Below are 22,652 nucleotides of genomic sequence, written 5' to 3' on the forward strand. Positions count from 1 at the left end.
TTCTATTTAAGTGATTTCTCGATTCAGCAAGTCTGACAGTAATCAGGCCTTGGCGTGGCAAATGAAACTCAGCTTTCCAAACATCTGGTGAATCCCAGTTCATTCATGGTTTAATATGAGGGGGGCTGACAATTACTTTTTCACAGGCAAGGGCCAGGCAAGATTGGACGGCTTTTTTCCCTTAATAAATGAAATCATCATTTAAAAACTGCATTTTGTATTTGCTCGGGTTATCTTTGTGTAATATTAAAATTTGTTTGATGATCTGAATAATTTAAGTGCAACAAATATGCAAAAAAAAAAATATCAGAAAGGGAGCAAATACTTTTTCACAGCACTGTGCTCTGTATAAATGACTGAGCTTTATGGGGAATGTTTTTTTTTCCTTTTCTAAATTCATAATTTTAAATCCCGCGGGCCACTAATATGAATTTTTTCTTGTTCAAACACATTTATTAGATTTTAAGGGTATGGAACATACAGCAAAATGCAATATGGATAACAGATAAAGACATGAGGCCTTAGGGCCTATAGTAGTAAGTATAGTAGTATAGGACTAAGTACCACCAAGATAGGACCTTGTAATTAGTCTCAACCGCTACCACATTCTGTGAGGAGGATTTAGTTGCCTGCCAAATGTGGTCCCATTCTTCTGGGCTCAACTTGGAGCCTAGGTCCCTTTCCCACTTGGTGACATATGAGGGGTGGGGGAAGACTCTAGGATCATAAGTAGGGCGTAAAGAACAGAGATGAGGCCCCGCCTGCGTGGATCTTTCTTGCAAGCGCTTTCAAAGAGGGTCATGGATCTAACGGAGCTTGAGGTAGTGGAGAGGGGGGAGTAAAAGTGCTTAAGTTGAAGGTAGAAAAAGATTTCTGATGCAGGTAGGGAGTAAGATTCTCGGAAGGGATGGGAGGGATTTGATACCTGTGTTGGTCAAGAAATGATGGGCCCTAAGGAGATTAGCTGAGGACCAAAGTATGAAGGATCTCGGGGAAGACCAGGCAGGAGGGAAAGCCGGATTGCGTTGATGGGAAAGTAGGGGATTGTGTGGCGATTGGAGGGGGTATCGAGATTTGAGTCTATCCCAAAGGGCAACAAAGTGTGAGGTAACTGGGTTCTGGATCGCGTGACAATCTGAAGGACGAAGCCAGGTTGGTGAATGAGAAGGGATCAATATCAACTGAGGGAAGGGAGGGAGGGAAAGCCGGATTGCGTTGATGGGAAAGTAGGGGATTGTGTGGCGATTGGAGGGGGTATCGAGATTTGAGTCTATCCCAAAGGGCAACAAAGTGTGAGGTAACTGGGTTCTGGATCGCGTGACAATCTGAAGGACGAAGCCAGGTTGGTGAATGAGAAGGGATCAATATCAACTGACTCTAGAGCAACCCATAGTGGGATCTCATGGGATGCATGATATTTAGGGAGCTGCACTAGGTGAGCTGCTTGGTAGTATTTCACAAAATCAGGAAGACTCAGACCACCCTTTAACTTAGGCATGTGGACGGTAGTACGGGAAACTTGAGGGCGGACAGAACCCCAGGTATATACGTTTGCACGACGCTGCAACATGCAAAAATAGTGAGCCAGGACAGGTATGGGGAGAATTCTAAAGAGATAAAGGCTCTTTGGTAAAATAGACATTTTAATCACGATTCTTCCCATCCACGTCAAAGGAAGAGAAGACCAGATGCGCATAAGACCAGTAAGGTGAGCGAGCATTTGGTAAATAATTAGCGGAATATAGATCAGATAAGGAGGCTGTCAACTTAATGCCTAGGTATGGGATAGCATGTTGGGACCATGAAAAGGGAAGAACTTGTTGTAGATGCAGGGACTCTTGGGGAGAGAGGGAGATATTCAGAACCATAGATTTTTGGGGATTGACTTGAAGATCAGAGATAAGGCCAAAATCATGTAGGAGCCAAAGTAGAGGTGGGGCAAAGGTAAGTGGCGAAGTCATGAAAAGTAGAACGTCGTCTACAAAAAGTCAAAGTTTGTGGTGAGACCCACCAACCTCTAGGCCTCGTATATCCGAGTCGGCTCTAATCAAAAGGGCTAGGGGTTCGATTACTAGGGCAAAAAGGATTGGCGAAATCGGGCAACCCTGGCGAGTACCCCGAGCAATCGGGAAAAGGGGCCGATTTGTGTCCCAGGTAGCGAACTTGAGCAGAGGGATTACAGTATAAGGAAGAATCCATGTCAGGATGTGGGGACAGAATAAAATCAAGAAAGGACCAAGAGACCGTGTGGAAAGCTTTTCTAATGTCCAGTGACAGGAATCAGGTGGGAATTTTGCGGGTGCGGGCAAGGTGAGAGAGACACTAATATGAATTTTTTAAAAAGATAAATACATTTGTAAAATAATGATCAGAGAACTTCCATTTTATTCATGTGAAATGCACCTATTTAATGTAACAAAACTATAAATGCCTATTTAATCATAACAAAATCTTCAAAGGTTGTTTAATTGTAACAAAATTATTAAAGTTAGTTTAATTATTACAAAATAATAATTGAATCTTATTTAAAGTATTACACATTTTTGGTGTGATATTTGTTCCTGCTTGCTTGAAATAAGTTTACAGATTTTTGGCTGCAATGACGTTACTGCGAGATGGAGAGACGTTTTTACTTCAAGCTGAGACCGGTACCGACAATACTGAAGTGTACTGCTTGGCAGCGGTTGCCTCATGCAATTTAAGTCTACCCTGATGCGATGCTGCGCCTCACTTGTTTCCCCCTCTCTAGTACAGTTTGTGAATTTAGCGCAATATAAAGGCGAAACTTGTCATTCAGAATATAAGAATTTCTTAGAATATTATTTCTATTTATTATAAACCAGTTGCTGACCACAGATAGCCAAATGATGACTACACTGTAGCCGGCCAGTTCTGGGTGGGCGTCATATGACATCCTCCCAGAATGTGCTCTCCTGCGCGCCCCCGGCGATCTCCATGATCGTTGTGTCCTATGGACACAGCTGATCACATGATGTGGTAAAAGGCCAATCACAGCAGCCTTTTACCACGTGATCAGCCGTGTCCAATGACACTATGATCACCGGGAAATGCTGGTTCTCGGCTGCACTTTCCTCATGCTGTCAGAGCATGAGGAAAGTACTGCCGAGAAACTGCAGTTGTCAGAGCAGGGATCGGCACTGATCATCACTGATGATCAATGTCCTGATGATCAGTGCCACCCACAACTGCCCATCAGTGCCTCCCACCCGTGCCCATCAGTACCCACCACTGTCACCCACCAGTGCCCATCAGTACCCACCACTGTCACCCACCAGTGCCCATCAGTACCCACCACTGTCACCCACCAGTGCCCATCAGTACCCACCACTGTCACCCACCAGTGCCCATCAGTACCCACCACTGTCACCCACCAGTGCCCAGCAGTACCCATCACTGTCACCCACCAGTGCCCAGCAGTGCCGCTCAGCAGTGCCACCAGTCAGTGCTACCTATCAGTGCCGACTATCAGTACCCATCATCAGTGCCACCTAACAGTGCCAACTATCAGTACCCATGATCAGTGGCACCTATCAGTGCCGCCTATCAGTGCCACCTCATTAGTTCTGCCTATCAGTGCTGTCTATCAGTGACCATCAGTGCTATCAGTGCCCATCAGTGCTGCCAATCAGTGCAGCCTCATTAATGCACAACAGTGAAGGAGAAAAGTTACCTGTTTGCAAAATTTTATAATAGAAACAAAGAAACTTTTTTTTTTCTCTCTTTTTTTGTTTATAGCGCAAATAATAAAACCCCCAGCGGGGAGTAAATACCACCAAAAGAAAGCTCTATTTGTGTGAAAAACAATGATAAAAATGTCATATGAGTACAGTGCTGCATGACCGCGCAATTGTCATTCAAAATGCAAGTGTCCGGTAGGCAGGAAGGGGGTAGAAGTGCCCTGTAGGCAGGATGGGGGTAGAAGTGTCCTGAAGGCAGGAAGGGGGTAGAAGTGCTCTGTAGGCAGGAAGGGGGTAGAAGTGCCCTGTAGGCAGGAAGGGGGTAGAAGTGCCCGGTACGCAGGAAGGGGGTAGAAGTGCCCTGTAGGTAGGAAGGGGGTAGAAGTGCCCTGTAGGCAGGAAGGGGGTAGAAGTGTCCTGTAGACAGGAAGGGGGTAGAAGTGCCCGGTAGGCAGGAAGGGGGTAGAGGTGCCCGGTAGGCAGGAAGGGGGTAGAAGTGTCCTGTAGGCAGGAAGGGGGTAGAAGTGTCCGGTAGGCAGGAAGGGGGTAGAAGTGTCCTGTAGGCAGGAAGGGGGTAGAAGTGTCCGGTAGGCAGGAAGGGGGTAGAAGTGTCCTGTAGGCAGGAAGGGGGTAGAAGTGCCCGGTAGGCAAGGAGGGGGTAGAAGTGCCCGGTAGGCAGGAAGGGGGTAGAAGTGTCCTGTAGGCAGGAAGGGGGTAGAAGTGCCCGGTAGGCAGGAAGGGGGTAGAAGTGTCCTGTAGGCAGGGAGGGGGTAGAAGTGCCCGGGAGGCAGGAAGGGGGTAGAAGTGCCCTGTAGGCAGGAAGGGGGTAGAAGTGTCCTGTAGGCAGGAAGGGGGTAGAAGTGCCCTGTAGGCAGGAAGGGGGTAGAAGTGCCCGGTAGGCGAGGGGTTAATAAAACATAAAACATGCAAATTATGTCCATATTTTTCTGCAGACCACCAGTGGTCCATGGACCATCGATTGGCGGCCGATGCTCTAGGCTGTTTTTATGAGTTTGTGACAATCATTAACAAATGTTGGCTTCATATAGATTGACAATAATCTGCTTTGCTTTTAGCTTGGAATGTTTTGGGTTTATTTGTCATGTCTCTGCTTATCAATAAATGAAACAAATTCCAAAAATGAATGAAACAAATTTAACAAAACTAAATTATTTAAGTAATGAATGGAAACCTCATGTTCTATCATATTCTTTTCTATTCTATTTGATTTTATTCCTGTTTTCAAATTCAATATTGTTTTTCAAATTCAAATTTCAGACAAAAATTTTGAATTGTTGTTTTGGATTTATTTAAATTCATTACTATTGTAGTTCAGAAATTTGGATACATCTGAATCTCCGAAAAATGCTTAATTCATCTGAATTTCGATTCAGAAAAAAAACAAAAACACCTGTCTATAATGTAAAGTAAGCAATAATCAGGAGCATGTCATGTTCAGCCCAGTGTAGGGAGTGCTGTGGTCAGAAGCAGGAAAAATGCCAAACAATGTATATAAGTACGGGTGTACCTCGGATTACCAACGCCTCGGTTAGTGTAATTTTCGGTTTACGAATGAAAATCCATTGAAAATAACGCCTCGGTTTACGATTTTTTTTTTGCAATGCGAAGTGTCTGTCGGTGCCAATTTTTAAATGCAATTGCCGGCTTTTTTTTTTCTTCACTATATCTCACAGGATTAGCTGTCACTTTCCCCGGAGCTAAAGGAAACTTTCTTTCTTTTATCTGGGGGGAAGTGACAGCTGTTTCTCTGAGCTATAATGAAGAAAAAAAAGCCAGTAATTACATTTAACCGCCTCCCACCCGCCATATTGTAATATGACAGACGCAAGGTGGTTCTCTCGTTCTGGTGGGACGTCATATGATGTCCTCTCATTCTAACTGCACATGTGCGGCTCCAGGAGCGCGCAGCACGGCGATCAGCGGTACGCTGTGTCCCTCGGACACAGCGGATCACTGATCACGGAAAGAGCCGAAGATGTAAGCTCGGTCATGTGATCAGCTGTATCCAATCACAGCTGATCACATGTAAACAGGGAAATGCCGGTTATCGGCATTTCTCTCCTCTTGAGCTGTCACGCTGACAGAGGAGAGGAGAGCCAGTAATCGGCATTCCTCAGAGGGGACATCTACACTGATCATCAGGGAACTGATGATCAGTGTGCCCTGATTATCAGTGTAGCCCCAGCAGTGCCACCTGCCAGTGCCCATCAGGGCCACATATCAGTGCCTACCAGTGCATATCAATGCCACATATCAGTGCCCATCTGAGCTGCCTTTCAGTGTCACCCATCAGTGCCAGTCAGTGCCACCTATCAATGCCAATCAGTGCCACCTATCAGTGCTGCCAATCAGTGCCACCTATCAGTGCCAGTTAGTGCCGCCTATCAGTGTGCATCAGTGCCACCTATCAGTGCCCATCAGTGCCACCTATCAGTGCACATCAGTGCCACCTTTCAGTGCCCGTCAGTGCCACCTATCAGAGCCTATCAGTGCTGCCTAACAGTGCCAGTCAGTGTCACATAACAGTGCCAGTCAGTGCAACCTATCAATGCCAGTCAGTGCCACCTATCAGTGCCGCCTATCAGTGCTGCTTTTCAGTGCCCATCAGTGATGCCTGTCAATGCTCATCAGTGCTACCTACCAGTGCCTCCTCATCAGTGCCCATTAGTGCCACCTATCAGTGTCCATCAGTGCAGCCTATCAGTGCCCATTACTGCAGCTTCACTTGTGCACGTCAGTGAAGGAGAAAAATCTATCTGTCACAAAAAAATGATAAAAATGTCAAATGGGTACAGTGTTGCATGATCGCGCAATTGTCATTCAAAGTGCAACAGCGCTGAAAGCTGGAAATTGGCCTAGGCAGGAAGGGGGTATAAGTGCCCTGTAGGCGAGGGGTTAAAAAATGGCACTGCAATGAGTTAGAATGGGGGGGGGGGGTGCTCGTGAGCAGCAGCCAGGATGGCTGCCTATTAATTCTGTGTCTCGGCCGCCGGACACATCGGCCGATTTCTGACCCTCAGGGGGGGTCCCTCTGCTTCTTCCCTGGCCTCCAGTACCCTGATGGGTAAAAAAACGCCGGCCGCCCGCACCTCCAGCGTCCGGAGGACCGTGCGGAAATTTGCGGCCTACCCGCCGGAGATCGGCTTGAGAATTTCGAAAATCATTCCTGCCGTGGCAATTTGCGGTTAAGGGGTATCCCGGAAACGGTCACGGATCTTACTTCCACCGCTACTGCTCTGTTTCAGGAGCTGACACTGTTCCCATTGACCGGCTCGAATTTGACCGCATACATCCTTCTTTGGGTCCCAGAGGACCGGATGGGCCTCCGAGGGACATTATCATCAAGTTTACTTACTACCGCACTAAGGAAACTATCCTCTTGGCGGCCAGAAACAATCCTGATCTCAGCTTCCAGGGGCATCGTTACCAGCTCTTCAAGGACCTCTCTCAGACCACTCTTCAGAAGTGCCGCCAGTTGAAGCCCTTCACTTCGGTCCTGGTGAAACACAGTATTAAATACGCCTAGGGCTTTCCGTTCCGCCTCACCTTCACCTACCAGGGCCGCAGTCACTCTGTGGCTACGCCGGAAGAGGCCCACTCTCTCTTGGAATCTTTACACTTTCTTTCGCCGGAAGCTGCCGATCGGAGCCCAGCTCATTCATCTGGATCCCCGGCGAGGCCGCTTCCTTCGGGCCACATCTGGGAGGGTCGTCCAACAGGAAGAGGGCTCTCCCCCAGACCCCTTCGTGATCAAGTCCTTCCTGTTCTTCTCCAGGCTGAACATGCATCTTGAAACTCCCACGTATCGTCTCACCGATGGACTTCCCTGACAGGACCGCGAGTTTGGCCCTTAGGGCTTTTCCAGTTTGTTGACATTCCAGGTTGGGACTGCTCCGGCTTGCTCCCTTGGGTTCCATCCCGGGTTGGGGGGGGGTCTCCTCCTGGACTTAAGAATCATGACTTTCTGTTGCCGTAGCCTATTTTGGGTCCAGGTGATGGTATTTGGGTCTCCGTTGGTGGCATTGGGTGATGGTTCCCTTGGGCTCCGGGGTGGGAGGTTGACCCGGTGGGCCTGGTTGGGTGGGAGGGGGTTGGCCCCTATAGTTCTTCGGGTTTCTATGGGGAGGTCATCACGGAGGTTCCTGCTCATGGGACTTTTAGTTTTATTATTTTGATACCCCGTTCTTTCATGTTCATTGCCTTTTTGCCCCCTGAGGGCTTCTGTTTTTGATGTTTCCATTTGCAGCCATGTGTCCGGTGGTAGAGCCACCCCTAACTGGTATCCTTCACGTGTAGGATGCACGTCACCATTGGCGTGACACGATTGCACTGTTGTGTATACTTTTTTGTGTATTTTTCCTTTTTTCTTTCTTTGTTTTTTTCTTCTTCTCTGTTTTTTTTTGTTTTTGTTTTATGCAGGGTTCCGGGATGCCACGGTCCAATCGCCATTGGGAGTGGAAATTGCTGGCTGCTTTAGGCTTTTTTCTGCTGAGCGTGTTGCGTTGATGCCGCCATGGCCTCGCCCCTTTTGAAAATACATTTACAAAATGTTCAAGGCTTCAACTCACCTCAGAAACGGGCTAAAGTTTTTCATCACCTCAAATCGCAACAAATTGATGTGGTATGTTTACAAGAGACCAGGTTTTCTCAGTCCTCAGCTCCGCGTTATCTTTCACCTCACTATCCCACCTCTTACACGGCCTCGGCTCCTGAGAAGCGTCGGGGTGTTCTGATAGCTTTTAAACGCAATCTCCCCTTTGTCTGTGCTAGGCATATAGCGGACCCCACGGGCAGGTATCTGCTTCTGCAAGGCACCCTCTGGGACCAGGAGGTTACCTTTGTCTCTTACTACGTGGCTAACCGTTTTCAGCATAAATTCTTTTCGCATCTTTGCACCATTGTTCCCCGACACTCTAAGGGTCTTCTTCTTGTTATGGGGGATTCAAATGTTACCTTGGATTCCACATTGGATAGGCGCTATGCCCGGGGGCAACCCCCTCTCATGACTTGGTGCTGGAGGAACGTATGCGCTCTCTCTTGCGGACGGCGGGGCTAGCAGATGTCTGGAGGGAACTTCACACAACTGAACGGGACTTTACATTCTATTCCAATCCTCATGACAGTTTTTGTAGAATTGATCATATATTCATGCAGGTCCAACAGCTTCCCTTGGTCCGGCGGATAACTATTCCCTCCTCACCCTGGTCAGACCATGATCCCTTGGTACTCCTCCTTGCCCTTTCTGGGTCAGAACGGCGCCCTTTTCATTGGCCCATCAATGACTCTTTATTGACCACTCAGACTACCTGCCAACAAATAGAATTATTTTTACGAACATACTTCACGGAAAACTCGGGATCGGTCTCTTCGGCAGTGCCCCTATGGAAAGCGCATAAGGCCACGGTGCGGGGTCATGTTATACAGCTGGCGGCGGTCCGGAAGCGGGAGCGGGAATGCCGACTTTTGGAGCTTCATTCTCTCCTGGCCTCTGCGGATGCGCGTTGGAAGTCTCCATCCTTGGCCCATAAACGCGCTCGGGACGCTCTGGCGACAGAGTTGGACCTTCTTGCCTCTTCGGAGGCGGAACAAGCCCTGCGTTGGACCAAACACAAATTTTATTCCTGTGCTAATAAGCCCAGTCCAATGCTAGCCAGGAAACTTAATTCCGTGGGAAAACCCCATAAACCGATTTGACTGCGACTTTCCGCGGGTGGCTGTACTTCTAATCCCCAGCAGATTGTTTCCTGATTCTCGGACTTCCTTTTGCGCCTCTACGCTGCTCCAGATCCCTTCCCTGTGGCCCAGGCAGAGGCATTCTTTCAAGACCTCCATCTTCCTGGATTAACCGAGGCAGCACAGGTGGCCCTCAACGCCGGTGTCACCGTACCGGAAGTGCTCCAAGCGATCAAATCTTTACGGTCCACCGCGGGCCCAGGTCTCGACGGCTTCTCCGGTCTCTATTATAAAAAATTCTCGGCCTTGTTGGCGCCCTTTTTAGCTGACTATTTCAATGAGTTTCGACGGGGCTCCTTGCCCTCTCCAGACGCACTTAGGGCACATATCTCCATGATTCCTAAGACGACCGATGATGTACAGGAACCGCAAGCCTTCCGGCCTATTTCTCTTCTTAATGAAGATATTGGGCAAGATCCTTAGTTTTTGCATTAATAAATATTTGTGTAACCTGGTCCACAGGGACCAAGTAGGGTTCGTCCCCGGGAGGCAGGCGGGTGATAACGTCTGTAAGGTGGTCCTTCTAATACGTTTTTTCCAACAGCGGAAAATCCCGGGATTCTTATTGTCCTTAGACATATATAAAGCCTTTGATTCTCTATCCTGGAAATATCTACGGTTTGTGCTGTCTCGTTGGGGTTTCGGGGACTCTATTCTCTCTTGGATTCAAGCCTTGTATTCTTTTTCTTCGGCCTCCATTAAATACGCTGGGTATTTCTCGGATCCCTTTCCTGTTGGGCGAGGGACGAGAGAGGGCTGCCCGCTGTCCCCGGCGCTCTTTGTCCTGGCACTTGAGCCGCTGGCTTTAGCGCTCCGGACCGATTGCAATGTATCGGGGGTTCCATAAGCGGGACAGGAGTTTAAGCTGAACCTCTTTGCGGATGATGCCCTCTTGACCCTTACTAATCCTCTGACGACGCTTCCTAATTTGCAACAGGTTCTTGAGCGCTTCTCCTTGATTTCGGGTCTACATATTAACTTGGATAAGACTGTCGCTCTCAATATTACTTTGGCTTCAGATTTGGTTTTGCGCCTACAATCCACTTCCCTTACCGGTGGGCTTCCTCTTCTCTTGAATACTGGGCATTCGCTTGACCCCCACCTATGATTCCCTCTTTGCTGCAAATTATTATCCATTGCTTAGCTCTCTATCTTCTCTTATGCATTCTTGGCAATTTCCGCACCTGTCTTGGATAGGACGGGTTCATTCAGTGAAAATGACCATCTTGCCGAAATTGTTATATTATTTTCGCACTCTCCCAGTGCGGGTTCCCCCTCATTTTCTTTGGTTGCTTCAGGCGAAGTTAATGCATTTTATCTGGGCCGATAAGCACCCCAGAGTCTCCAGAAATACGCTCTTTGCTCATAGACTCCAGGGTGGTCTTGGGGTACCTAATGTAACTAAGTATTATCAGGCGAGCCAGATTGCCCCGCTGTCTATGTTGCACGCTTCCTCCGATGTTCCTCTCTGGGTCCTGCTGTAACTACCTAATTGTGCCCCTATTGCACTGTCGATGCTTCTCTGGCTTCCCCCTGCCCTGCGCCCTATGGCGCTGAGTCCGATGTTGCTCCATGGCTTAAAAGTCTGGGACTCGGTACGTTACTCCAGTGGCCTGATGTCACCCTTTCTGCCCTTGCTTCCAATCGTTAACAACCCTCTTTTCCCGCTGGGCCTAGATCACCCGAGGGCATTTTCTTGGTGGGTGGCTAATGGTTTCTCACAGGTGCGACACTCTTTGATTTTTCGGTCTTTCCCCACCTGGAATTTTCTTCGGGAGTCCCGGGATGTCCCACCAGCGGAATTTTTTCGATACCTTCAATTGCGGCACTGGCTACTTTCGCTGCGGGGCACTTCTGCTTTCCCATATCAGAAATCTGCCTTTGAACAGCTTTGCCAGCAGCGTCCGGGGGCCCCAGGCCTTATCTCCCTTCTTTATGCAGCTCTGAACAAACGCTCGTCGTACATTTCTCTTTCATATGTTGTTCAGTGGGAGTGCGACCTGGGAGTGGCTGTGGATCCGGAGGACTGGAATAAGGCCTGGTCACTAATAGCTAAATGTTCATTTAATACGACCACGCTGGAGGCAGCCTATAAGGTATTGTTTTGTTGGTATTGGGTTCCGGCTCGTCTGGCCCAGGCTAACCCTGCCTGTAGTGATCAATGTTTTCGGGGTTGTGGCCATCGTGGCGATGTACTGCATATCTGGTGGTCATGCCCGAGGTTGGTTCATTTTTGGTCTCGTGTGTTTGGCCTCCTTTTCACTTTGTTCCATCTCTCCATACGCCGGGATGCTCGGTATGCCTTGCTTCATTGCCCCATACCGGGCCTCTTGGCTTGTCAGCAGCAGTTGGCTTCCTATTTGTTTTTATCGGCCACTAGGACAATGGCTCAGGCCTGGAAGAGTCCATTTGTCCTTTTTCAGGGGGTGCGGGATCGTATGACTACTATGATGCTCAACGAACAGATGTCGAGTATCTGCAATGACTCTCAACGTAAATTTTTGAAAATATGGGAGCCGTGGTTGCAATATGCCTTTCCCACGCTCCCCCCGGCTAGTCTGGGGAGGTAATGGAGTTTGGTATTGGCGTTCGGTATTGGCGCTCTTGGACCTCTGCTCTTTGGTGTGTGTTTTGTTTTTTGTTTTGTTTTTTTTGTTTTTTTTTCCTCTCTCCTCTCTTTTTCTGTTTGTTTTTGGTGTGACAGTGGACAGCTGTCTTTAGTTGTGATAGTCAGAGTTTCGTTAATGTTATTGTAACTTATGTGCCATTGATAGCCCCTGCGTGGGCATACGTTTTGTCTTGTTGGAGTTAGAGCGCTATTTTCTCTATTATGCCTTTTTTTTGTCAGTGCAATTGATAGCCCCTGCGTGGGCGTGTTTTGTTGCCTCTGTTTTCTACTGTTTAAAATTAATAAAAAACAAAATTTTATTTGAAATACAAAAAATGGCATTACCCTATAGTGACAGCAACTTTTTAAAAAAAAATTTCTGACCTCCAGAACGGATTAATTGGTTTTCAGTGCATTTTTATGGGAACCACGTTTTGTTTTATGAATTTTTTGCAAAATTAAACGTCCCGGAGAACGCATTAAATTTGTAAACCGAGGTACACCTGAATGTAACATACAATAGTAGCGGTGATGTAGTGTGCAAAACTTCTCGCCCTTGTACCTCCTGCCTCCTAAACCTCTCACCTCTGCACTCCCTGGAACCCTAATTCCACACTGCCCCCCCTGCAATCCTCTTCCAACACTTCTCACCTCTGCACCCCCTGGAACCCTAATTCCACACTGCTCCCCCTGCAATCCTCTTCCAACGCTTCTCACCTCTGCACCCCCTGGAACCCTAATTCCACACTGCTCCCCCTGCAATCCTCTTCCAACACTTCTCACCTCTGCACCCCCTGGAACCCTAATTCCACACTGCTCCCCCTGCAATCCTCTTCCAACGCTTCTCACCTCTGCACCCCATGGAACCCTAATTCCACACTGCTCCCCCTGCAATCCTCTTCCAACGCTTCTCACCTCTGCACCCCATGGAACCCTAATTCCACACTGCTCCCCCTGCAATCCTCTTCCAACACTTCTCACCTCTGCACAAGCTGCAATGCTCCTTCAGTACTATCCCATCCCCCCTGAAATCCTCTTCGAGTACTCCTGATCCAGCACTGCTCATCATACACTCTCTTCCAAAATTGCTCGCTTTTGCAACCCTGCTCTCCCCTTCCCCCTCTGCACCCCTCTTCCAGCACTTTTCAACTCTGCAACTCCAGGGAACCGGAACATGTTTACCAGATATCCTCAGCAGTCTACTGTTTGTCATTTATGCGATCTGCAGTTGCCCATCAAATTACATTTTTTTATGGTTTTCTTAGAAGTGCTAAGCCTAGCACACATGATCAGAAAATCGGATGGAAATTCCCGCTTTTTAAGCGATCGTACGATAATCTGATCGTCCGTACACAGCTATATGAAGGGATGAAATGTGTCTCATACGATATCAGATTGTAAGATTTAATCAGTACAGTGTTCATCCGAAAATACAATACAAATACATGACATCACTCCCGAAATTTCTTTCTGTTGTACAAGAATGTTTGTAACGTTGGTAGCCTCTTCACTTTCGATATGAGACTAGGACGCAACCCCCCCAAAAAACAGACGATTGTTCGTCCAATATTCTCATTGTGTATACGGGGCTTTAGTTTTGTGGGCTGTGGCAAACTGTCCTCTCAGAAGTAACCATTTTCATTTTTAAAACCTCTCATTATCTGGCAGTGTTGACATTGAAGAGTACAAAAGCATCTTGGCGATGATTACTGCTGTCGATGAGATAAACCAGAACCCCGATCTTCTGCCCAATGTCACCCTGGGCTATCATATACATAATACTTGTTCTGATCCAATGAAAACTTTGGGATATGTCATGAAGATATTGTCTGGAGAGAAGGAAGCTCCCAACTATTACTGTAAGGGAGACGGAGAAGTGGCCGGTTTTATTGGTGACAGTACTTTCTATTCGAATATTGCGATGGCCCAATTGCTCAGTCTGTATCGGTATACACAGGTAAGTGATCACTTCCATATATTATGTATGTGTAGCACTACAACAACTTGGATGGGGTCTAGGGGTATGTGGGATGCCCAAGGAACTGTAGAACTTGAGGACAACTTCTTAGCACACACTGTACAAAATGTGGAACAAACATCAGCAACAGCTAATTTAAGGAGTCCCCTTTGTTGTATCTCCTGAGACCCCAGATGAATCCTTCCTCTTGCACCCGGCTGTCCTGAGGGTATCTCTTGGCAAGGCATTCTAAGATCTGCAATTAAGTAGTCTCAGATGAGAAGAAGTTGGGTGTTGCACCTGACTGCCCTCTCCCGTCTGTGGCCCAGGGGGTGGAGGAGTACTCATACTGTCCTGTCCTGTAGCTCAATGGGTTGGTAGCTGCTTTCAAGCTTTACGCTGGGCTAGCTCCTTCCCTGCTGACAGGTTGTCCTCCCTAGGAGACTTGTGGCACAGTGGAGATCCTTCTGTCCAGCATCCAGCCAGTAGGTAGGCTCCCCTCCCTGGGGCCTTCTCCCGGGCTCTGCACTCCAGCACCTTCTCTCAGTCCATCTTCCACCTGACTCGATTCCAACAACAAACTCTGCTGCTCAGGCTCTGCCACATTTAAGGGCTGTCCTTGACCACATTACCTGGCCTCTTGCCTGGGGATTGGCCAAGTTCCCTAAATATGCAAATCCAGGCCTACTCCCCTCCTCCACCCCTCTTCCAGAAAGTGCCAGACATTTCTGAAAGGGTGGGAAGGCTCCAGAAGCCCTGACCTGTAGAGCCTCCCAGCTTATCCTGAGGTGAACTCACTACATCATTCCCAGGCTGGCTCATCCCAGGCCGCTTCTCTAACAAAAATTCTATCTAGCTAGCCTAGAAGGAACTACATATGTATTATGGTGTGTTCAATAGATGGCTCTGTACAGTCTGGGTGGAATATTTTAGATTTACTTTTCCAGAATGAGTGCAGATCAGAATACCAGAAATCTGAATAATTGGGGTTCACAGAACATTGCAACTTGGGGAAATTATTCAGTGATTATTATCCACAAATCCTTCTGGGTCCACCGTTTTGCTTAACAGGTTTAGTTGCTTGAATGAGAGAACACTCCAGGTGGTATGAACTCAGCATGTTCATTTGGTAGGTTTTTAGAATTGCCTTTGGATCTATTGCCCAAAATATTAGCTCAGCAATAAGGAGCTGTAAGTAAATAAGCTGTGCCATTTGTGGAAGTCTCCTTTATGTAGTTAAAACAAAATATTGTTAGCGAGTGCTAACCTAAATAGCAGCAAATGCACAAATAAAAGGAAAACTACAAATCCTCCAAAAAATTCACAAACATAGAAATAAAAATAGTGCAGCGCTTATGACATAAAATAAATAAATACATAGAAAACCGCAAATGAATAAAGTCCTGATATTAAAATCATATGTTAGATGTTGGATGGCGGAAGTGGTTAGATGCTAAAAATCATATATTAAAGGCTCGATGGTGAAAACAGTCCTAGATATTCTTATATTTTCATAGCGCACTCCATGGGTGCGGACAGGAGAAGTTAGAGCTATGAAGAACTTATCCAGTAGTGTGCTCAAAGGTTTAGCAGAAATGCAAACTCACCAGAAATATTATATGAGTGCGCATATAATATATCCAAAAATGAAAGACTTCCATCTGATAAGGAGCCTCTGGTCTGGTCAGGAGGTTAAAAGCTTCTTCCAGTTAGAAACAGGGATCCCCTCCAGGGTAGTGTGGATGGTCTGGTCATGGAATAAGTTTCAACCTCCGAAGTGGATGAAACTTGGGTCCTGAGGGTTAGGTGCTCATAATAGATCCAGAAAAAAGGGGGGGCCTCATAGTGTAGTATGACATAAAGTAACTTTAATGAAATCAATATAGTAGTATAAAAAATACACATACATGTAGTAAAAAATGATGATATAAGTGCAATGGTACTTATCATCTAGCATAAAAAAAGGACCCGTGCTGGCAATGTTACTGACCAGTGAGGTAGTTATAATGGCCGCCCGACCTCCGTGATCCAGCGGCTTGGCGTCTCCGGGTGTTGGGGCTCCTCCTTAACGTGTTTCATATAAATATATATCCTCAAAAGGGGCGATGCCTTATTATTTCTATGTCCTTTATGTAGTTGTTATTACACCAGTCAGAATCGTATGTATCTGGACATCTGCTGACATTATTGCATTGTGTGTGGAAGATCTATACAGGAAGTATTTTAACTCAATAGAGTAGTCAGTCAGTCATTTTGCATCCTCTCCGGTTGCCACCATTATTTCTAAATGGAAGCTCACCATCCATGAATGTTAGCTTTAAACAAAGCCCTCAACAACCACAGCATTCACCACAAGACCCCAGTCCACGAAAAGAACCACCAAAGCGCCAACGCGCCAACTATACCTCGGCAAAGCAAAGACCCTCCTGACGGCCGATGCCCACCTCATTCCAATACCCTCTTATTGGTATTTAATACCTTATGTTAAAGTATTTAATTGTCTCATATTGTTCTTAACCAGCTGAGATGTTCAGATATTTCTCAAGATCTCGGGTTCTTGTTCTTTCTTTTTCAAATTGATGTATGTGTAATGCCTTACTAAACCCTGTTCCAAATTATTCTGCAAATTATATTTTTCTCATTTCCCTCAATAATTGATGTAAATAACAGTCGGCATAATTCTCATGTTATCAACTATTAAGAGAACAATTCACATTTTATTGAACAAACCTCCTAATGATAACAGGATTTTTGTTCCAAATTATTCCGCACAGGAAGTTTCAAAACACTTTATAGGTTTTAAAGAACTGAAAATTGTCATTTGTTGTGTTTGCAGCATATTTACTGAAATCAAAAGCTATTTCAATCAAACTTTTAACAACATTGTAACTTTGTAAACATTTGAAGCGGTCACGTTACATTGTAACATAGGAGCCCTTATCTGATAGCAGATCACAAGTCTGGCATCCATTGAACTTGGGAGTTTTTGGACAGTTTCTGCTTGAATTTGTTTGCAAGATGTCAGAATAGCCTCCCAGAGCTGCTGTTTGGATGTAAACTGCCTCCCACCCTCATAGATCTTTTGCTTGAGGATGCTCCAAAGGTTCTCAATAGGATTGAGGTCGGGGGAGGATGGAGACCACACCATGACTTTCTCTCCTTTTATCCCCATAGCAGCCATTGATGCAGAGTGTCAGGGAACAAGAAAATCGCCGCAGCACATGAATCTGCGCAGGTACAGGATCCCGACAAGGCATATGGAAAGGCGGGCACTAGGACCCAGGCATGCCTGTCACCAATGACAAAACGAGCAGGCACTAGGACCCTGTCAGCTCTGGGCGGGCTGTTTAAAGAGCACTTCTGTGATGATTCAGTGCTGACTGGTCTTCAGCTTCCCCCCCCCCCCCTGTCCTGCTTGTTTCCTGGGCGATTCCTTTGGTGCTGACCCGGCTTGTTCTTGACCCGACTCTGATTACTCTCCTGCTCCTGGTTCCTGACTTCGGCTCTGCTCCTGACCTTGGCTTCTCTACTGATTCTGTACCTCGCTGCCTGACTGTTGATGACCTTGGCTTCCTTTGACCCTGCTCCTGTTCTGTGTCCTGGCTACCTACTTGCTCTGCTGCACATCCGGCATTACCCAGAACCTGCTCTGTCTGCTACTACAGTATTCTAATCAGAGGATACACTGCCTTCCCAGGCCATCATTTGCAAGAGCCGCAAGCAACAAACACTGGAGCTCTTGTCCCCCTGGTCCCTAGACTCCCTCTGTTCTAACCTCAGCAGGGTCAGGGCTAATGACACAAGTGAGGCCGACCTCGTCAATTCAGTCTCCTATCAGGTACTTGGCACAGAGGTATTCTTTGCAACATGAGATGGTGCATTGTCATGCATGAAGATGATTTTATTATGAAAAGCATCGTTCTTCCTTCTGTATCAGGGAAGAAAGTGGTCAGTCATAAACTCCAAATACTTTGCAGAGGTCATCTTTACACCTTCGGGGCCCCTAAAGGGGCCGACCAGCTCTGTTCCCATGATTCCGGCCCAAATCATGACTCCACCACCGCCTTGCTGACATCGCAGCCTTGTTGGAACAGGGTGGCCGTCCACCAACCATCCACTACTCCATCCATCTGGACCATCCAGGGTTGCACGGCACTCATCAGTGAACAGGACTGTTTGAAAATGAGTCTTCATGTATTTTCTGTCCAATGCAGCCGTTTCTGCTTGTGAGCATTGGTTAGTGGTGGCCGAATAGAAGGTTTATGCACAGTTGCAGGACTCTGGAGGACTCTACACCTTGATGTCCGTGGGACTCCAGAGGCACCAGCAGCTTCAAATATCTGTTTGCTGCTATGTAATGGGATTTTAGCAGCTGCTCTCTTGATCCGATGCATGGATCTGGCAGAAATCTTCCTCAATGTGCCTTTATCTGCACCATCCCGTCTGTGCTCTGAATCAGCCACAAATCTCTTCATAGTGCGATGATCACGCTTAAGTTTTTGTGAAATATCGAATGTTTTCATACCTCGTCCAAGGCATTGAACTATTTCACTCTTTTCGGCAGCAGAGAGATCCTTTTTCTTCCCCATATTGCTTGAAAATGGCGCTCTGCTTACTAATGTGGAACGCCCTGAAACTTACAACAAACTTACCGCCATCCACGACCTCTTCATCTCCCGCTCCCTAAACCTCCTAGCAGTCACCGAAACCTGGGTACAGACCACCGACTCCACTTCCCCTGCGGCACTCACCCATTGAGGTCTCATCTGGACCCATTCGCCAAGACTGAGCGATCGCAGAGGTGGTGGTGTCGGCTTGCTCCTTTCACCGCTGTGCACCTTCCAGGTCCTCCCTAACCCACCCTCTCTATCCTTCCCCTCCTTTGAGGTGCACTGCATCCGACTCTTCTCACCCACCCCCCTAAGGATCGCATTGATCTACAGACCTCCTGGGTCCATACCCCACTTCCTGGACAACTTTGCCGCCTGGCTCCCCTTCTTCCTCTCCTCTGAGGTACCGACCATCATCCTCGGGGACTTCAATATCCCCATCAACGACAACAACCCGGCCACTTCCCAATTCCTCCACCTAACCTCCTCCTTCGCGCTCACACAGCACATGCAATCCTCCACCCACATTGGAGGGAACACCCTGGACCTCGTCTTCTCCCACTTCTGTACCCTCAACCAGTTCTCTAACACCCCCTTTCCTCTCTCTGACCACCACCTCATCACGTTCTCCATCTTCCCTTCCCCCAACTCCCCCCCCCAAAAACGCCAAACCATCACCAGCCGCAATCTCCGCAACCTGAACCCGGCCCCCTTCCACTCAGCCACCGACCGCCTACACGAAAGCATCCTCCCACTGTCATGTCCTGACATAGCCACCACCACGTACAACGACTCACTGTCAGCTGCCCTAGACTCTCTAGCACCCCTAACCACACGCAACATCAAACCCAGACCGCTTCAACCATGGCAGAATGACAGCACTAAACGCCTCAAACGTCGCAGTCGCGCTCTGGAGAGACTATGGTAGAAAACCAGGTCCCCTCACGCATTCTCCCTCTACAAATCTGCCTTCCTCACTTACACCTCCTCCCTCCACGCCACCAAGCAGGCCTACTTTGTTAACCTAATCAACACCCTCTCCTCCTGCCCCCGCCGACTCTTCTCCACCTTCAACTCCCTGCTCTCTCCCCCCCCTCCTCCACTCAGTACCTCTCTCACCGCCCACGAGATTGCCACCCATTTCCGTAACAAGATTGATGATATCCGTAAGGACATTGTCAACTCGCAATCTACCTTCCCACCTAGCCTCCTCACCCCTTCTTCTCCCCCCTCCTCTGCCCTCACAACCGCACTGCCCTCCACCTCTCCCAAGGCCCCGCCCACTGTAACCCCCCCTGCACTGCACTCCCTCAGCCCTGTCACTACTGAGGAAGTCATCAAGGTCCTCTCAAATGCCCGCCTCACTACCTGCCCCCTGAACCCTATCCCCTCTCAACTCCTCCGGTCACCCCCCTCTTCCCTCATCCGCTCCCTCACCCACATCTTCAATCTCTCCCTCTCTACTGGCGCATTCCCCTCCCCCCTAAAGCACGCACATATCACCCCCATCCTCAAAAAGCCCTCCCTGGATCCTGCAGACCCCAACAACCTCAGACCCATCTCCCTGCTGCCTCTCACCTCCAAGCTCCTTGAGCGCATAGTCTACGATCGCCTAAGCGCCCACCTTATTGACAATAACCTTCTTGACCCATTACAATCCGGCTTCCGTCCCCTACACTCCACCGAAACTGCCCTCCTCAAAATCACTAACGACCTACTAAACGCCAAAGCCAAGGGCGACTACTCTGTCCTCCTTCTCCTGGACCTCTCTGCGGCCTTTGACACAGTCGACCACCCCCTCCTCCTTAATAAAGTACTCTCCCTTGGCATCAGAGATACCGCTCTTTCCTGGTTCTCATCTTACCTATCCCGACGCTCCTTCAGCGTCACCTACAATGGCGCCACCTCCCCCTCCCTCCCCCTCTCTGTTGGGGTCCCTCAAGGCTCTGTCCTTGGACCCCTTCTCTTCTCCATCTACACCTCCTCCCTGGGCACACTCATACACTCCCATGGCTTTACTTATCACCTCTATGCTGACAACACCCAAATTTACCTCTCCACCCCTCTCCTCACCCCCACTATCTCCGCCCGCATCACTCACCTCCTAAACGACATCTCAGACTGGATGTCGCTCCATTTCCTCAAGCTTAATCTCTCCAAAACCGAACTCCTCGTCTTTCCCCCTGCCCACACCCCCCCCCCCCATCCTATCCATCACCACCACCAACACCACTATCATTCCCACCCCGCAAGCCAAAGTCCTTGGCGTCATTCTCGACTCGAACCTCTCCTTCCTGCCTCATGTCAAATCACTTACAAACACCTGCAGGCTCCATCTCCGCAATATTGCCAAGATACGCTCCTTCCTCACCCCAGACACCACCAAACTTCTTGTACACTCCCTCATCATCTCACGCCTGGACTTCTGCAACTCTCTTCTCACTGGCCTACCCAAGTGCAGGCTCTCCCCGCTCCAAACCATCCTGAACTCAGCGGCCAGACTCATCCACCTCACCACCCGCTCCTCCTCTGCCACCCCCCTCTGCCTCTCCCTCCACTGGCTCCCGATTGCCCAACGCATCAAATTTAAACTTCTAATCCTGACCTACAAAGCCGTTCACAACACTGCCCCTAACTACCTCACCAACCTGATCCCCAAGTACCGCCCTACCCGTACCCTTCGCTCCTCACAGGACCTCCTTCTATCCTGCTCCCTGGTCTCCTCCTCCCATGCACGACTGCAGGACTTCTCCAGGTCCTCCCCTATCCTCTGGAACTCACTGCCCCAATCCATCCAACTGTCGCCTTCCCTCCCCACATTCAGGCACTCCCTCAAAACCCATCTCTTCAGGGAAGCCTACCCCACCCTCACCTAACGGCCATTCTCCCTCATTCCTCCCACCACTTCATCCACCTCAGCCACTTCATTCCCCTCAGCCACATCCTATTGTTCCACTACCCCCTCCCTCCTAGATTGTAAGCTCGAAAGAGTAGGGCCCTCTTACCCCTCGTACGCTGTCTGTTTTTGTTGTACTGTGCCATGTATTGTCCCCCTATTGTACAGCGCTGAGCAAACCCTTTGGAGCTTTATAAACTCGATGTAATAATAATAATAATAATAATAACGCCCTCCTTTAGTAGTTTTTCCTTAAATTGGGCTCACCGGCCAATCTAATCACAGGTGTCCCAGATTGTTTTCAGTGATCAAAAGAGCCCTGACACACAATGCCATCCATGAGTTACACTGAAAAACAAAATATTTAATCTTTATGACACCTAAATAGAATTTGCATAATAATTTGGAACGGGGTGTATATTCTTTGGCTGCTGCGCTGCTGTTGATAATAGGGTGAGCTGACCCATCCTTCACTGGTGGTCCGTGCCACTATCGGGGCCCTCCTCTCTTTGTACCTGGCTATACAACCCGCGGTGCAGGATTTACACCCTATCATTTCCAGTAACACAGGCCAAAGATAGGAGACAACATGCGGAATAATGTGAAGTTCATGATGCCTATGCAGTTTATTGTTACTTTTATTTTTACAATAGACCCTGTTGGGTCACCCTGATATCTGTATTTCTCCCCCTCTCCCTTCTCTCTCTTTCCTCTCTTTTCACTATTCTCCCCTTACCCGGAGACCCCACAACACCCTACTCTCTTACAATGCAACGAGAGAACATGGACCACGGTGATGAGTCCACTGAACTGCTAACACATAGAGAAGATTTGAATTCTCTTCTGAACACCCTCATATTCACATTTTCATGACTCGTGTAGTATCATGGAATGTTAAGGGTTTGAGATCGCCCCATAAACGCATGGCCATCCTTCGCCATCTCAAATGTATGAAAACAGATATCGTGTTTCTCCGAGAAACTCACTTAAAACAAACAGACTTTCCGCGCATGAAAAAACTGGGTGGGACAGGTGCTGGGATCACCCTCGCCCAGTGGCAAAGCAGGAGTAATTTTCCTCATACATAAACGTCTTACTCCTGACATTGTAACGCTAGCTACAGATGAGG

The 22,652-nt window shown here is 48.0% G+C and overlaps 1 protein-coding gene across 1 annotated transcript in view; it reads left to right on the plus strand.

Moving 5' to 3' along the window:
• The first annotated feature begins 13,966 nt into the window (after positions 1–13,966).
• The window catches only part of LOC149465140 (vomeronasal type-2 receptor 26-like), a 97,739-nt gene continuing 89,053 nt past the window's right edge, over positions 13,967–22,652 (plus strand). The window contains exon 1 of the mRNA XM_089673628.1: positions 13,967–14,017. Coding sequence (XP_089529754.1) covers positions 13,982–14,017 — 36 coding nt within the window. The 5' untranslated portion in view covers positions 13,967–13,981. The remainder of the gene's footprint in view (positions 14,018–22,652) is intronic.

Source organism: Staurois parvus, unplaced genomic scaffold (assembly GCF_062004578.1).
Source record: "Staurois parvus isolate SC_StPar_1 unplaced genomic scaffold, SC_StPar_1.0 ptg000143l, whole genome shotgun sequence".
Lineage (NCBI taxonomy): Eukaryota > Metazoa > Chordata > Amphibia > Anura > Ranidae > Staurois > Staurois parvus.